At 40.1% G+C, this 18505-nt stretch overlaps 1 protein-coding gene across 2 annotated transcripts in view; it reads right to left on the reverse strand.

Moving 5' to 3' along the window:
• Positions 1-6812, reverse strand: part of negr1 (neuronal growth regulator 1) — a 162771-nt gene extending 155959 nt beyond the window's left edge. Inside the window, exon 1 of one of the 2 annotated variants that reach the window (XM_005459910.4) lies at positions 5547-6812. In XM_005459910.4, the coding sequence (XP_005459967.1) occupies positions 5547-5716 (170 nt within the window). In that variant the 5' untranslated portion in view covers positions 5717-6812. The remainder of the gene's footprint in view (positions 1-5546) is intronic. The other variant, XM_003455370.5, reaches the window with a different exon arrangement.
• Between the last annotated feature and the right edge of the window lie 11693 nt (positions 6813-18505).

Here is an 18505-nt window from a genome sequence, read left to right on the forward strand (position 1 = left end):
GACATTAGAAAACGTTGTTTTAGACAACATTTATTTCCATGGATGCTTCAGGACTTTTCATCTTGAGCAAGTCCTTCTGGCAATGGGCTGAGTGACTGTTTAAAACAAGACATAACAGACTCTGAGTTTCGAGTGGCTGCTTTGGATGAGGTTAACTGGAGGTCTTAAAGGAGGCAGCTGCTAGGAAAGCTTTCTTAACAACTGCTCTAGCGTGTCACCTTGTCGGCTGGTTTCCATCTGCACTCAAACACATCTGTTACAAATGGATGCCAGAGTGATGATGAATACTTTAGTAAAGCCAGCCTCCCTTGGGCAACGGGAGATACACCTTAATTTTAGCAATACGCCTGCTTTCTGACATAAGACAGCGAGCCTCCAAGCCTTAATAATGTGTGTTTATGGGGTTTTTCATGGCTCAAAATGGACCTTTGGGGGTTGACTACAAGGGTAAGCACAACTGGTCCACATACTATACAGAGGTCCATATTACTTTATTTAACAGACGTATTTCTGTACAATTGGGAAAATCATATTTCCTGTGGTTTTCCTGTTTTGTTTTTACAGATCAGTACATTATTATTATTATTATTATTATCGCCTTCTATGAAAATTTGCTGTTAAACAAAGCGAGGAATTTGTAACCTAGCTTTTCCAAACATTAAAGTTTTCTCTTTTTTTGCTTGTTTGCATTATTTTACTTTAAACACACAAAAAATGTCACGAAAGCCTAACACTACCAGGGTCAAAATTATTAGCCACCCTTATGCTAATAGTAAATTGTGTACTTTTCTCTGGGTAACAGCCTTCAGTCATTTGTTGTAGCTTTCAGCAAGTCTCACACACGTCTCCTGATCAAACGCAGCCTATTTTTCTTGGGTCAATCTTTCAAGCTCCTCTAGCCTTGATGGTCTTCTGGCATGGACTTTGGTCTTCAGTTCACCCCACAGATTTTCAGTGGGAATCAATTCAGGACGTAAAAGACTTTATTCTGCTGGAGGTAGTTCTTGACCAGGAACAACATATGTTTGAGTCTGTGGCCAGTTTTATCTCATCTGACAAACGGACGCATTTTTCTCCAGGTTGTCCTTAGTATACTGCAGAAGTTTTTTCTTGGTCTGCAACCTTGTAGTCTATTCTTGTGCAGGCCTCTAGTGATTGACTTCTTCCCGACTAGGCTAAGTACTTCTCTAGTGTCTTGGCAGTTGTTCTGGGGTCTTTAGACACATCTCCTACACAGACTTTAAAATCTTTCAATTCCTACCTCTGCCAGGCTTGTTCTGTACTGCAGGGCTCTCTTTGAATTTCTTGATGATACTTTTCACTCCAGTTCTTGACACTTGGAACGCTGTGACAACTTTGTAAATCCATCTCCTGCTTTTCCAGCATCAGTAATTCTTTTTCTCAAGTCTAAACTGATTTGTTCATTTGTGGCATGATATTTTCTCAAGTGAGGCGCAAACTGTTACTGAAGTGTTTATACTGTGTGTAAACTGGAAGACAACCCTGACTTTTAACTTGATTTTACAAACTTTGGGCATTACAAAGTTAAAGCACATCATTGAACAACAGTTGTTAATGCTGTTAATACTAATTCCGCTTGTGTGAAAATAGAAATAATTATGCTATGTATGTTTGAAAAATCCTGTGCTCTGTTAAAAAACAGTTGAGAAAATTTTGACAAAAACTTTAAATTTCATAGGCAGTTAATAACGTTGTCTTCGTCTGTAGGGATGGCTTCATTTGGTCCCACCCCTGCTTAACAACTGGTCCTTCCCACATGCAGATGGTTTTGTATCATGATAGTGGCTATTCATTGGCCAAAAAATTAGGTCAACTGACAATCCAAACACTTGATCCCCGAGATTAGGAGACTCTGAAGAAAAGCAGCATTGTGCTGACAGCAACACAGGCTGCATTAAACATGGGGTGCAGCAAACAGACGAGAGGATTTGGGCGTTTAATTAACAGTGACAGACTCAGGTGTGCCTCCAGATGTGTCAAAAGAGGTAAACCAGGTTTTCCCCCAAATGAGTGCATGAAACTGCTGATATCTGGCAGTTAACTGATGTGTTCAGAGAGCCCAGTGTTTACTACATCTCCAACCAAGCTGTTAGAAATGAAGTAGCCTCGCTTTTACTTTTTAACTGAACTTGCTGTGGTCTAATTAAAAAACTGCTGAAATGCAGAAAGAGGTGCTTCTCACCCATGGTTATGGCTGTGCGTTAAGCAGATCATCAACTATTCCTTCTTTTTGAAATTATGTCCTGTTAAGTCTCAGCTATTGTTCTTCTTTTCTGTCTTATCACTGTGTGTGCCGGAAAGCGAACACCAAACCATTTAAACTAGATGTTGTCTCTGGCTCAAGTGCTCATAGTAAATGTCAAGACCTTTCACAGCCGTAATAATGACATAGTTGAGGAAAATGATGCATGGCACCATTTCTGTCCTGGATGATGCTAAAAAAACAGCTTCAGTACAATCATGTAGAGCCAGAAAAGATTTTCATCAACTAGCCTGTTGACATGAAGGCAATGATTTTAGATTTATACGAATACCCGACTTTGAAGCCAGTGACAGGTCAATTTTGTACCATTACAGAGACTGTAAGGCTGGTGGGACAGACCTTATTTTGTAGCTGAGGGCCGACTGTCATGATAAATAACAAAAATATGTTAAGACCATTGTGTCCCTCTGCTTTTATAGAAAAACATTTTTTCATTGCTGATCTGCGTGTCTTTTGTCTATTTTTCTTCATATCATGCACATTTCATTGAGAAAAAAATTAAATAGAGAGGCACAGGGTAAAAGATAAGAAGATTTAAGAACTGTACTTCAAACCGTAACCATATGGCAGCGGCCTGTTCTTAAGATTTCAGTCTGCATGGACTACATTTATAGACACGAGCTCTTTGCTGTTGATTACAGCTGCTTATCCATGTGGAAGAGGCTGCCACCGATACAGTGTGTTTCCTGACAACACAGGGAACTGTCTTTTCATCCAGCTGTCCCCCTCAAATTCATAGCCAAATATGTCATTTACTGGGATTTATTCAAGTGAATCCAAACAACACGAAACCTGTAAAAGGGTGGGAAAAGAAATGGATTTGTAGCTACTTTGAACAATGTGTCTCTTATGATTTGCAGCATGTGAAAAATGTGCCTGACTCAAATGCAGGCACACAAGACTTTGAAGCAGCACCACAACTCGAATACAGGACAATTCATTAAAGGCTGAATATGGCTAAGCTTTTAGGCAATCAGACAAAAATTAAAAGGGTGACGATGCACATGTGGACCATTCCTCATCTTCAGGAAGCTCAAATCACTTAATTGCTCTGGACCCAATGTCCAACATGAATCAGGGCAGCAGAAATGCAGCACTAAGAATTGAAGAGGTGAGGGGAAATTAACATATGACAGAAGACGCACCTCTCGGGAGCCACTTCATAATCCCGAGGCAGTGACTAATTGCGTGCTTCTGGGTTTGCCGGTATTTGAGGATGCATGCATTTTTTTTTTGACAGCAATTCGCTCTAGGGCAAAGGAAAATTGTCCCCCACTATTAGTCAGGGGTCTTGACAATGAAGAAACTCAACAAACAAGCAGTGCTTTCAGCACTGAGTCCCTATAAGAGACAGCTCGTGCTTTGATGCCTGGCTCTCAAGGCCAATAAAAGAACATGGGGAAATACAGAACCATGGACCCTTGTAGTTTGGAAAAATGGAGAAAAAAAAAGTATTCGGCATCACGTCTGTGACATTTTGCGCTTGAGTTAAAATGTTTAATATTTGTATTGGGTCAATAGAGTCACAGTGGCAGTATTAAAATAAATGAAAAATGCCAATCAATGGTTACTCAGAGTCCTGTATAAGCCATTAATAAGCCAGCTATGAAAGTATCTCCAAAATTTGTTCCCTTTCAATTCTAAAGCTCTCTATAGATCGACTTTACTGAGGCGATGGCCTGCTTGTTGAAAATGAGTGGTGACTTATTCAGGGGGTGGGAGGCAACTTGTCTATTGAGCTGATTAATAGCACAGGGATAATCTCTGGTCCAATAAACCATCAGGATCCAGGCAAAGCTTCTGCCACTGATCACAGCCAACCCAGACTGATACCAGGGAATTAGACATCCTCTCTCAAGAGACATTCAGAGGTGTAAGTCTTTTTGATGGGGACGGCCCTCGGGCACGGAGGCAAACGGTGACAAAAATAGTGAGTACCCCTTGTTCCCAAGGTGATTCCTGTGATGAGCACCAGTACATTTTGACCCTCCTCATAATAACTCATCTCTGTATTTTAGCAGAGAATGACCTTGTGTCACAGGGTGGGGGGTAAAAAGTCAGCTTTTCAACAACAACGACTAGAAGCCAAGCTGAGTGGGAACTTTAGACATTTAGCTGCTCTGTATTCAGGTCCACACCCAGCATCCCTTAGTCAACATCCACAGAATTCATATTGAAATGGGGCAGGCCCGCCCCCCCATCAGCCTTTCCTCAGAGCCATCAAAGCGGATATTTAATATTGGTAGAACAAGATATTATCTCAGCCCTCCAAAGAGTTTGCTTTAAAAGAACTGTGCTCTGCAAGAGTTTGAATATTTTTTCTATTTCATGTTACCATTATGAAACAGACTGCAAATTGTCAGTTACACAAAAATCTGCAGTTGTGTACTGAAACTTGTGCATTATGTGATATTTATTACAGCACCATTAGTAGCCTGTTTAAACTGTCGGCTGTTTTTTTCTCTCACACACTCTTCTTCTTCCTCTTTTTTAATACCTTCACAACGTTTCAAGTTGCAAGCTTCCGAGAGAAATGGAACCAAACCACACCCATGAAATTAATTTAGCCCTTAATGGTCAGCTACCTGTGCAGCTGGCACCGTAGCCTACGTGATGGAGGCAGGGTGACGGAGGGGGGAGTTAGCGCATCATTTGCCATAACTCTATTCAGATCAACAGCGACCACACACGAACACACACACACACACACGTACACTCTTCAGGCTGGTTTTTGCAACTGCGACATCACACTGCACATTCAGCAAAATCTGTCCAAAAGCGTTGAGAATAAGCACACCGGACCCATCGCTCATAGATTAAGTTGCTTTTCTGCACGTATGGCGTTTGAGAGACGGTGGGAATCGGCGGACACAATGTAAGCAAATTACATAAGCGATAGGCAGCGGTAGGCTAACTTCACGCGATGTGCTCCCACATACGGGCAGCTGTGAAATCACACGCCAACAACTAATAACACTTGTGCTCAGTTAGCACAGAGGGAAAGTATCTTGGAGAAGTTTGTTAGTAAGCAGCCGAGCTCCGTAGCGGTGGCTGCACTAGCCGGACGAAAACAAGGACGGGATGGAGGGAAAAGGACCTATTGTGTGAGCATCGCAGGCGCTCAATGACAGACACCCCCCTCCAGTCTCCAGAAGTAGTTACCAAACATGTTCGTTAAGGGTTGCGTTTGTTTAGCCTTTTTTTTCTTTTAGCTCCTGAGAACTCTGAAAGGAGAAAGTGAAGTTGTGTTATCTCGCTTTACCTCAGCAGTGCCGTGTCGCCTTGTCTGCTGACCACACTTTCAACCGAGGAATAGTCCACAGTTTGTCCAGCGGGCAAGCAGGACGGCAGAAAGCAGCACAGGCTGAGAATTATCGCAGTAAGCCACTGACCAGAGACACAAGCATCCTGCACCGCAGTCATTATGTCCATCACAGCTGTGTTTTTATTGTCGCTTTTCCCAAGTCTTCTTGTTGTTAAGAAAGAAAAGAAAAGCGATCTGGGCTAGCTTCAAAAGAAAAAAAACGGAGAACCTTAACGCGAACGACGTTTTATTTCCACACTTTTGCGGAGCCCCGCGAATAAACGATCCGCTGTATAGTTTCCCAGGTTTGTTTGGCTGGATGTAGAGCTCACTGTGCGGGGAAGTGTACTCTCCAGTGGCTTGCACACCATCTAGTGAGGAAATGCGATGTAAAATGGGAGCAGACCTAGAAGCAGACAACCCCCAGGCTCTGATCCTGTTGCCATGCGGCCGTTTCCCGGGCAACCCGTTCCCAGTGGCTCGTGATGGAGCAGCAAAACCGGAAGGTATTGATACAACCCAGGAGCAATTAAAGATATCGACTGGAGAAGCTCCCCCTATAAGGAAATGAACAGTCTGAGCATTTGGTGGAAATGGAGCTTACTGACGGTGACGCAGGTGGATCCCATAGGAAAACTCCTGGAAAGCTTTCAGACTGCTACTGTAAAGACACAACTCCAGATGGGAGTCCTTAAAATCACAGCTTATGCACGCAAACTGTTTTTTTTTTTCTAGAAGTCATCCACAATATACTTTGAAAAGATAATTACTGCTGACTTGAAGAGTTTGCACTACTAAAGGGACTTTTTCATGAAGCAGGGAAAACCCCAGCATAGCACAAACACAGAGCACATACACACAAGGACGAGAGGGACTTGGAAAGTTTGTTTTAGAGCAGTAAACCCCATTCATTATGCTGCTTTAAGCCTTTTGACTTAGCCTACACAATACAGATTGTCTGGCCATAACCATGGAAATGACATACATTTCTACGAGGTGACATATTGGCATAGTGCGCTGAAATATCCTTAAATTCTTGGCATGAGCAAAACCTCTGTGGATTTACTATGATTGTAGCAACAGAAGGCACTTAATCAAGCAGTCACCTTGAATGCCTATTCCAGAGAACGTGTGCATAAAAATGACTTTAAAAAATGAGGCTTAACATATTGTTGAAAGAAAAAGTGTTTTTAAAAAAAGAAAGCCAGTCAGATAACTGAGGGCATTTTCTGATTCAAGCAAAATAAAGTAACAGATGTTAATCCACAGTGTCTTAATCCCTGTTGTTTTGTTGTTGTTGTTGTTTTCATCCCTGCAGCCACTGCAGATTCTAGTATTTTGATTTGATTTGTTACTGATTTTATTTTACAGTTTTGAGCTGATATCCTATACAAAAAAGTAACTTTCCTCTGATTCCTATCTTACACTTTCTTGCTGAATTCTCTTTTATACTTTTTTTTATTTTATTAATTTCCCCAAGGGGATCAATAGAGTTTTATGATATTTTACCTCACTGGACAAAAGTGTAAAGATCGAAGTCTGTAATGTTATCACAAGGTTAGTAGAAATGAAATAAGGACTGTAAACTCCTGAAAGGCTTTTGCTTCAGTTTTTAATAGTGAAACAAGCTTTAAAGTGATACCCTGTCTTTGGTTTAAAATTAGGAAAGAAGCCTTGATCCTTTGTAAATTTATTCAGGGTACTGTGAAAGTTGCCTCTCCAGCTTTGGTTATTTATTCAAGAAGATAAATTGTTATTTCAGTGGTGAGAGAAGAGAGAGAGAACGGGGCAGATTTCTGTTTGCTGGGCTAGCAGTGACAAAGAGCCAGAAAACAGGTTTCCAGAGGTTACAGGGGACATTTCACCATATTGGAAATGAGTCAACAACCAATGTTCCATGACAAGCAGCATTAAAAGCAGGGGGAGTGAAAAGTTCATCTTGTCACAAAAACAATTGTAATTTGCATAACTGAAGCTCCCTCTGCTGTTAATAGCTGTGATAATGCCACCAGTAGAAATCCTCATGCTCTGGTTTTGTGACAGAGGTGTTTTTATTGGGCTGAGACAGGAAGATAATTTCCATCCTTCCCTTGTCAGTCACAATGCTGATTTTTTTCCCCCCAGTTTCTCTGAGCCCTTCAAATTACCTGAGAAAATGTACCTTTCCATGCATGAAAGCTATAATTACGATGACTCCATTTAGTGGTAGTGCACTTTCCAGAGAGGTGTGGGGGGGTATGTGCGAGTGCCAGCCTGGTAATAACCTCAGGAATTATGAACAAGATGAAAGAGATCAAGGCTGGACTATCACGATGTGTGCGAGCTGTTTTGAGTAATGGATACCACAGACGTTTCCCTCCAGGTGTTAGTAGACAGTTGTCTTCTCGGAGCTAGAGGGAAACTGATGCATGCAATTTGCTTTAATAAGGAGTGAATGAAGCAACACATAAAAAGTTTTTTTTGTGCAGCTTGTTTCCACCTGCAGGTTTAAATATATTAGCACTATTATTATTAATACCACCAGGAAGAATAGACTTCTTCATCTGTCTGCTTAATGGAGACTGTTATGCAGAAGCAGGAGTGTTCCCACTACTGTATAACCAAACTCACTGAAACATGCGCTGGCTTATCTTGGCTGCTGTGACTGAATGATGAACTTGAAGTGAAGCGAACACTCCCTGACTGCTTTGTTGTTATCTTTCTGCAAGTTGTGACAGCATTCTGCTTTACGCCAACCACAGCTGATTAAACTAATTTAGTACAAGTAAGGCAGCATATTGAAGGCTATTGTTTCCTGAAGTAGTTAAGAACATGGTCATTTTTTTCTGTAATAGTGATTTGGTTAGCTATTATGAAAATGGATGACGTCCAGCAGGGAACCGTGCCGATCGATCACAGCGAAGCAGAGAAATGCTGAACGGCTCTGGTGACTGCATCCTCGCAGCCTGGATAACAGGACACGAGAGCGATCCGTGAGGGAAAATGCAAGGATAATTGATGTCCTGTTCAAAGGATCCGATTTTTAATCTCAAATTTACTCAGCAAAAAGCTGTATTTTGATTAAATAATGATAAAGAGTGATGTCAAACTGCCCCATTCATCTCCAGTTTTAATGGATATGTTGTACTGGATCTAGGCTATCTATTATTAGAAACACAACAAGGTGGAAAAAAAACGAATGCAGCATTTGGTGTGTTTTAATTCTTCTGAATAAAGTTCAGAGTTGCAGTTTAGAACAGGTAACACCAGCTTTTCCTGACCCATTGTTTTAAGGATGCTGCTTATTCTGATATACAGTTTTAACTTGGTGGTAGGTTTTTCAAATCTCACTCTACCTTAGTCATAATGATTCTAATGTGAAACTTTTGCCTTGAATCTGTGTAGACCAAAGTTTCTTTATCATTTTATTCTCACAGCTACAAAGTTATTAATATCTAAATTTAGTCTCTTTACTGCTGTTAAATATATAAACTAGTCAATGTCTATACTCTTCACGTATAGACATTGACTAGTTCATACCATTCATACCACTTTAAGTTTGCGCTGTAGGTTTTTGGACAACTAAACATTTTGTTGTAATTTTGCTTCTGTATACCAACACAGCATATTTTAAATCAAATGAGGCGAGTGGAATGCAGACTTTCAGCTTTAATTCAAGGAGTTTAACAAAAGTATCACTTTACTTATGAATCACAGTCATTTGTATACAGTACACAGTCCTGAGAGCCTCAGCAGTAATTGTAAAACTTTGCCTGAAGTTTCCTCCCTTGAGATGCTCTGCTAGGCCTTCACTGCAACCACCTTGGGTTGCTTCGTGTCTGGGAGTCTCTCGGCCTTCAGTTTTGTCTTCTCTAAGTGAAAACCTGCTCTACTGTGGTGAAAGGCCTGTAATTCTAAGCTGGGTGTGGGCTTATCCGGGTAACTTCAGGGTTAACCCTGGTTTTCTGTACTACAAAGGCAGAACACCTCATACTGGGCGCCTTGGTAACTTACGCTGTAGACCTAACCTGCTGTCGGGCAGGTTGTGTTCTTGAGAGATCAAAAGGTACGAAATCAGTGCCTACTGATCAGTGAGTTATCCCCAAAATTGCATCATCATTCTAGAAAGACCTCTGTGCACAGATGGTAGGATCCTCTAAATTTTTCCAATAGCATCAAAAGTCTTTGTGTTTCCCTGAAAAGCATCAGTAATAAATATAGATTTTTGGATTCAACTTTATTTCTTTACTTCTTGGCTCTTTGTGCAAATAATTCTACGACAGTTTTGTTGTCTTATAACCGTTAATAAATGATCCTAATAGAGGACAGCTATTTGCTATGTGGACCTTATATCAAACTTGCATGTATACTAAGCCTACATTAGAATTTTGTTTATATATTTATCCTTTACTTGCTCTCAGACCATTAAACACCAGCTGGGCTGTAGTTGAAACAGTAATAATTATTATTACTACAGCAGCAAATCAATAACAATTTTAATCCATCAGATTCTCCCATGTTTTAACGATTGAGTTGTCATGTTGAGAAGTCTGTTAAACTTACACGGAGCTTTCCTTCCTACCTTCAAACAGGTTAAACTTTATTGATGTAGTAGCTATTTTCCTGTCTTACTCACTACAATGTTGAAAGCACACTGACATTCATACAGCACTTTTAATATTATGCTACTGTACAGTGCTTTTCCTCTCACTCACACACTGATTTGTCTGCAGCTGCTGTCTTCCTTTCAGCCTGCATTATGTGTTTAAGCTCTTTATATTTTTCCCATAGCAAAGTTTTATCCTCATTTGTGAAATCAGCTGCGCCGCTGCCAGTACACGTATCCATGTTTTAGATTGGTCAGATGCTTCTATGTTCTCATAGCCACATTTGGATACCCTGGGTAAACGTAACAGTTTGATAACCAGCTTTCTGTGAATGTTTACCCTGACTGTCAATGTTAGAGAAAGAGAATCTAAATAATAGAAAAGCACTGGATATGTTTAACTTTCTTCAGTACGGAGCTCTGATGATTGGCTTAGCCATCAAAGAAAGTCCCATTTCTTTTCCTCGAGAAACTCTTTTGCAGAAGTTTTCCAGCACACTTTGGGTCATTATCCATTTCTACTGTGAAGCGCCATCCAATCAGGTCTGCAACACTGGCTGAATCTGAGCAGAGAGTATAGCCCTGTACACTTCAGCATTCGTGCTGCTACTGCTATCAGCAGTCACATCATCAATAAACACTAGAGACCCAGTTCCACTGGCAGCCTTACATTCCCATTCCATAACATTGCTTCCACTGTGCTTGACTGATGATGTAGTATGCTTCAGGACATGAGCTGTTCCTTTCTTTCTCCATACTTCTCTCCTCCTGTCATTCTGATACGAGTTAATCTTGAGTTCACCTGCCCAAAGTTTCCCTTTTTCTTTTCCAGAACTGGAACAGCTCTTTTAGATGTTTTCTCACAAATTCTTATCAATATATCTAATCAATAAAAATTTGCGGTTCCATTAAACCCACTGTGGTGGTGTAAAGAGGGCAAATAAATAAATACATTATTGTCATAACGTTAGGGGTTTTTTGTATTTTAATGCCCAAATTAAGACAAGAAATTTCAGTTTAATTTTAAAGAAAACTAAAACAGACAGAGCATCAACCAAAAATCCAGAAAAAAATCACACACACACTACATAAAGGTTATAAATTGATTAGCACGTCATTGAGTGAAATACGTTTTTGAGCCGCTATAACCTGGCCACAACAGATTGCAGACCTGCACAAGTCTGGAGCAACAAGCTTGGTGAGAAGGTGAGAACTGTTGGTATGATCAAATGCAAAATGGCCACCAGTCGACCTCAGTCTGGAGCTCCATGCGAGATCTCATGGGGTTAGGATGATCATGAAAAAGATGGTCGATCCACACAAAACTACACGGGTAGAATCCACAGTCAGCAGACCCATCCTATTTTTTCTAGTATAGTTCTTAATAATTTAGACACGGCTTGGGAAAAAGTGCTGTGGCCAGATGAAAACCAAATCAAGTTCCCGTGTTTGGAGGAAGTAAAATATTGAGTATAACCCAAAGAACACCATCCCCACAGTGAAGTACAGAGGTGGAAACATTATGCTCAAGATGACTTCACCGCATTGAGCGACCAATTTATGGGGCTGTGGACTGTAAAATCTTGGACGAGAACCTCCTTCCTCAAGCCAGAACGCTGAAGATGAGTTTGGATGAGTCTTCCAGCATGGCAACCAAGGAGAAGCACAGTAGGGTCATTGAGGGTTCTAGCCAGTCTCCAGACCTCAGTCCTGTAGAAAATCTGTAGAGGGAGCTGAAGCTTCAAGTTACCAAGCGGCAATCAAGAACCCTAAAGGATTTAGAGAGTTTCTGTAAAGAGGAGTGGGCCGAAATCCCCCCTGAGATGTGTGGAAAGCTGGTGACCAACTACAAGAAACATCTTACAGCTGTGACTGACTTTCTCCAGTTTCTCCACCAAGTACTAACTCGTTTTCACTACGGGTTCAACTCCTCTTTTCACTCAGTGACATCCAAATTAATTGATAACATTTATGTAGTGTGTTTTTTCCTGCAGTTGTGGTTGTTATTCTCTCTTCATTAAAGTGAATCTCTTTGTAAGTCAGCAAAGAAACAAATTCAGCAGGGGATCAAATATTTATTACCCCACTGTACGTGTAAAGTGTGTTTAGCTTCAACACTAAGTTGGTTTGAAGATCTCTTGGCAGAATGGTCGAGTTTCAGCTCTGTAAAAGTTGATATTAAAAATCATAGCGTGGTGAAGAAAAGTAGGCTGAATGTCCACTTGGAGAGTCTGACAAAAACACCATATCAGCTATGACATCCAGCCTTCAACATAAAAGGCTGACCCGACTTTCTAGGATACACAAAACCGGGAAGCCACAGTGCTTTTGCCTTTGCCCTTAGTGTTTCACATAAGAAATTCCATTATGGTATAGTTCAACAACTGCCACTTGTTTGAGCAGAGAGTAATGTATTACATTTCTCAAACTGCGCCTTACTGTCAAAGTCCAAATGCACATTTATAACATAGATATAGTGGACAAAACACATTTTGAATGAACTATGGAGTTTGATGTATGTAGCCCTCAAGCAGTGATTTATTTTGAGCCTTTCCTTTCTTTGTTCTTCCTACGCTGGCCATGAGGGACAAAACCTACAGCACTCATGAGTCATAGCTGATTTGTACTTCCAGACAGCATCGACCACATTTCATACATGTTTCAAAAAGCTCTTCTGAGTCATTAAATATAGCAAGAAACTGATCTGTTTGTCCCATGAGTGGCTTTTACGCTGAACTTTCCCCACGATGTGCAACACAGCCAGACAAGTGAAATTAAAAGAGGGAAAAAGTGAAAAGTTCGCCCTGTCACAAAACATGTTGAAGATGGGATTCTCTTTAAAGCATTACTGACATCTTTATGGGAAAGATTGTAGTTTCTTGTTAATTCTCATCTCTTAAATGTGGATCAGCTGTCTGGAACTGTTGAGTGCCCAGTTGGCAGGATGCAGAGTGGTCCGTGGTGTATTCAGTAGCTTTAGGCTACATAATAATGAGACTCTGGGAACCAGCAGTGGATGATGCCACACAAAACCTTCAAAACACTAAACTGGTAATTTACTGATCATAAGCACCCCGCTTCCAAGAAAATAATACAAACAACTTGTGGCTATACTTGTGATTTTGTTGGTCTTAGATAAACAAGAAATGTCTCATATCCGACTGGAAAATTCACAAATATCTCGAAACTTTGCCAAAGGTCTCTGGTTATTGTTAAGGTTTTCAAGGATTCATGAGAGCAATGACTGAATCTGAAACACACATGTTGCTACAGTTGCTTCGTTTCGGCCCCTTAGGAAGTGCCCCTCGAACTGACAACACAAAGAGTTGACAGCAGTTTCTGAAGACCAAAACAAAGGTCCCAAAGAGACTGACAGGCTGACATTAGCTGTAAAATGGAGCGATGTGTGTTCTGGTGTGTGTGCATCGCTTCAAGCTATTTTGCACAGTCATATGATTCTCTGTTTATAAAGATTACTGAAAAATCAAGTGGATGGACATCATTGGTAAATATTCCTTATATTCAAAATAAAAAACATTTTCCTGTTTATTTATTTTTTCCTGTCTGTAATTTGCTGCTTTCAGCAGTTTGATGGCTACGTTTTTATCGTCTGAGCGCGTTCTGTCTCTCTGAATTTATTTTAAAATGAACATTGTTCTCGGTTCGCACAGCGTTGTAAGTCATCTAAGAGCCTCAGAGTGTGGGAAAGAAGGTGTAACGCTGCCTCGCTGCTCCTTTGGTTTCTCTTCTTCTATGTTCTTCTCAAACAGCAGCCACAGGCAAAGCAGCTGCACCTGTGAGCTTTCTTTGATTGCGTAAGCTAACATGGCAAAGGCCCGCTCTGCATGCACCAGAAACCTTCTTCTTTTTTCTCTTTTTTTACTCTGGGTAAATGTTTAGTGTCTTTGCCAAGATTAAGCCCTTTGAACCGCCATTTCTTCGAAGAATCCTTCTTAGGCTCGTGTCCTCATAAAATCCCTCGCAATACTTCTTGAGTTGAATACTTTGCATGGATTGACCTGTACTGGCAGCAGATTTTCAGCGGCTTAAATGGATATCAAGTGCGATTTACCATAGCTCCATTGTGATAACTCTTTGTTATCAAGCCAAAATGGCAAGTGACACTAAAGCAATAGGTTATATATCTCTTCTGCTTTTGGCTCTTGGGTCTCAGACATACATTATATATTTTGTGATATATATTTATAGTTAAACCTCTCGCTTGGAGGCCACAGCTCTGTCACAGACTTGTATATGTGTTTGCCATGAATCCTCAGTTGCTGATTCAAAGTCGATTCAAAATCATAAATTACATAAAACGACTCTTGGCAGGCTTCAAGGTAGAAAACTTGTTTTATTTCCTTCTGGAAAAAAAAGAATCTCTTTAGTCGTCTATCAAGCTGCTTTGAAAAGCTCCTCAAAGTGAATGAAGTTTCACCCCAGGACTAAGAAAGGACACTTACCACCAGGCAAAGACAGATACCGCAGTGTTCCTGCACTGTGATATCTGAGCAAAAGCCCCATTCACAACACTAGTGTTAGTGTTTAAAATAGCCATGAAATTCAACTGATTCATGACTCTGAAACAACCACATATTGTATTCCAACACAGTGTGTTAGGAGCTTGAGGTAGTAGTGGTGACCGTGGGCGGACTGAATCTTGCACCGGACTGTATTTTTGACTCCCTTTCATTTCATTTTTACATTTAAGTGTTCCTACCAAAGTTTAGTCGTGCCATTAAAACCACTTCTGCTGCTTATTATGTCTTAGAAAGCTAAATTTCCAATGTTGCGATGGTGAGACGCTCTATCTGACAGCAGTCTGGGGTGCAGGCACAAAACATAGCGCTATTAAAATGCATTATCCTCCTTGACTGATGTGAAATAAAAGAGAAAAGGTACGCATGCAAGAGTGACCTGTGGCAAAGGTTGTAGGCTGGAGCAGATTTGACAGTCATTTCATTAGTTTTTAATGTTCATCCTACATTTTACACCCTTTTCTCAGACATATGTACCATTGACTGTGAACATCGCAGCAGCATGACATCTCAGTCACCTTCCCGGATGCTGTGGGCTCCAGCCGAAGCCTCTTTCACTCGAGCATGTTGAGCCTCGAGGCAGTGTTAATATTGCACATAGCTGCCCTAACAGCAGTTGATTCTTTTATGGGGGAAAAAAAGTGGTGATCCATTTTCTAGTCTAATCGAAATAGTTTTCTTTGTTTATCACTTACAGTAAGAACAGGTGAAACTTCGGTACTACTTTGACAGTTCTGCATTAATTTTTCATCTTCTCCCAAACTCCTAGACAGATTGGTGGAGAATAAGTGCCTCAAGTGAAGCGGGAATGTCATCTGTTAAATATGCCACTATTATTTCTTCTACCTGACTGTAATCATCTTACTGGTGAAAGTGGTAGTTAACGTATCAAATTAATGTGAAATAATAAATGGGCTTTTTCGTATTCCTACTTTGTTTGTCTTCTTCCCTCAGTGATGGTAGCAAAAAACAGTTTTGAACACATTCGGAAGATTTCCTCTCTAAATAAATAATTAAAGGTGTCATCGAATAATTCAAATTTACTGTGAAAAGCGCCTGAACAAATCACAGTCAATTAATGTGTTGTAAACAACATCTTGTTCAATAAAAAAGCTTAAATGTCAGCAACAAATTTAATTTGTTGGGATTTAATCTTAATGCCTGGATTGATGTGACCTTTTAAGGTATTCTAAAAAATAATAAAGGTCATCAAAGATAATCACTTAATATCGAGCCCACTTTTTTAATAGGGGTTATCTAATTTAAGGTGGAATCACTGAGCAAATGAGGCTGAAATGGTTGAATTGAATGTGGTTATTACATGGACAAGGTAATTATAATGAAGAGGACTTTATCGATGGTTTACCATCCATCAGAACAAAAATTATATTGTTAGCATCAACATCAATTGAAGTTAGTATCACCCTTACTTATTCCAGTAAAAAATATAATAATACATGTGTCTAGTTTTGACTACGGGTGTGAAATGAAGGAGAGAAAATACTGTTACCAAATGGTGATTTTTTTCCCCTCATGCAAAAGCAGACATTACGAGATAACGCTTGCAGAGAGAGCTCCGGCTGAATGCGGTAAAGTAGCATGTATGCTACTAAAATTCCTATTTTTAAAGGAGATGTCATTTTAGATTGGTTAAAAATGATGTTCGGAACTATCAATTTTGCAGAAGCTGGAACTAGATCTAATTTCTAGGGGGGTTTGACAAATGTACACTTCATCATAAAAGGTGCATGTAGAACTGTTTCATAACACTTCAGTCTCTACTGTTGAAATGTGAGCCTGAAAAATGCATTGGTTACAGGGAGAGAACGTCGAGCGGCTGTTCTTTTTGGTACAAAGGCACGACCTTCACACCAGATGACTTGAAGTTAATTTTACATCTCATTGAGAGTTCTGTTTTAGAGCTCCCCTGCAGACAGCTGTCATGGAAAACTGGGATCTTCATAGGAGGGTTTAATCTGTCTGACCTTCTGGCAGAGAGAAATAGATTACCTACCACACCTCCAGAGCCTCCGCTCTAACTACCTGCATTGCCCTATGCATACCAAAAAGAACATCAGACCGGCTGCTCATTATTGTCTTTGTGTACATCATTAGAGGTATTTTGTATTTTATCAGTGTGGGAAACAAAGGAGTTTATCTGTTTGATTCTAAAATGAGCATTTGTTTCAAGTATTCATGAACCTGTGCACGTATGAACAACTGCTTATTATACCAAAGCAAGCAGAGGACCTCAGTTATATACATCTATATGCAGAGACATGGTCAAAGTACAGATACTTTGTTACTGTACTTTGTGTTAATAATTTTACCTCCTACATTTTAAGACAAGCATCACTATTTTCTATTACTTCCTTCTCAAAACGGGCTTGCTTCATCAGGTTTAATGCCTTTGATTGCCAGTTTTTTCAGACATTAACTCATAAATGAGGAAACAATATCACATACAAGACAATCCTGCTGATATTTGCATTGTTGGTGCTTATTGCACATGATGAGATATTGTTTATGGTACTGCCGGTTAAAGTGGGAACATCTGCACCTACATTTTTGGTGCAGATGTTTGTAAGTTGCAGTTGTGGTATTTCAGCATCTAGCTAGTGCTACAGAAAAGGAGCAAGCATAAGGGAGTAACATTTTTTATGTGACAGATAATTTGAAATGCCATTGTATCGGTTTGAAAAATATTAGCAAACACAAACTGTGTGTGTGCAGTTTGTCTCACAGTGTGTTTGCTAGTTAAATGTACAGCTGCTCTGTTTCCAAGAGAGACAGACCAATGACAGAGAACTTCACTCAGAGATGGAGAAAAATGTAAGCCATGCTAAGCTAAACAGGCTAAACGATCCGTTGCTGAATTATGTTTTTTTCATATTGTGAAAGTCTTTTTTTTTAAAATTACTTTTTGCCTTCAATGGATAGTGGAGAGAGAGGGGGGGAAGATATGCAACAAAAGGCTGTGGGTTGGACTTGAATCCAGGCTGCTGCCTTCAGGCCATGGGGCATATGGTCGCCTGCTCGATCACTGAGCTAAAGCGGCACCCTGCATACTGAGAAAGTCTTGTAAAACAAACTGAATAATGTTAACTGTTATTCAAAGGTTGTATAACAAATACCAGGCGGTTTAATAAAAGACACAAGCTGATGTGATGCACTCCTGTCTCTGCATTTATCTCTTAAAATTGATCATTATCTGTAGAAGAGGCAAATAATGTTCTTAAGATGCAAGTTATGTGCTTGTAAACGCAAGAGGGGGCGTTATAATACCCTGATGTTATAAAAGCAATCTGAAGTGTATTTTTGGACGGGGATTTACAACTGATGTTTTCCAGTGTACGTCTCCCCACGCTGCGTGTATTCATTAAAATCAATTGTTTGACCGACCTCTTCTGGACCATCATTGTTTTACTCTCGTCCTCAATTTCGGACCCGTAACAAATACACTGTGTTGGACTGTTGTGGAGCAGCTGTGGTGTTCATGGTCAGTGTTAGAACTATTTTGTTTTTTTATTTTTATACTGTTTGTGTTCTAATGCATTCTCATGCTGGGTGCTTTTAATAAATTGTTTTTAACTGTACTGCTACTTAGCTGAAGAACGTGTGTACTATTCTACCTGTTATTTTAGATTTAGCCACGTGGGATAATTTTCATCTGCAGTTCCCGGCAATAAAGAAAGAAACCGGTGAAGAAAAAAGAACAATGCAAATGCATCCAAGCATGTGAATGACCAGAAAGGCATAACCACATATCATATCACTCATGAAGCATACAAAAA

The sequence above is a fragment of the Oreochromis niloticus genome, linkage group LG15, assembly GCF_001858045.2.
Source record: "Oreochromis niloticus isolate F11D_XX linkage group LG15, O_niloticus_UMD_NMBU, whole genome shotgun sequence".
Taxonomy (NCBI): domain Eukaryota; kingdom Metazoa; phylum Chordata; class Actinopteri; order Cichliformes; family Cichlidae; genus Oreochromis; species Oreochromis niloticus.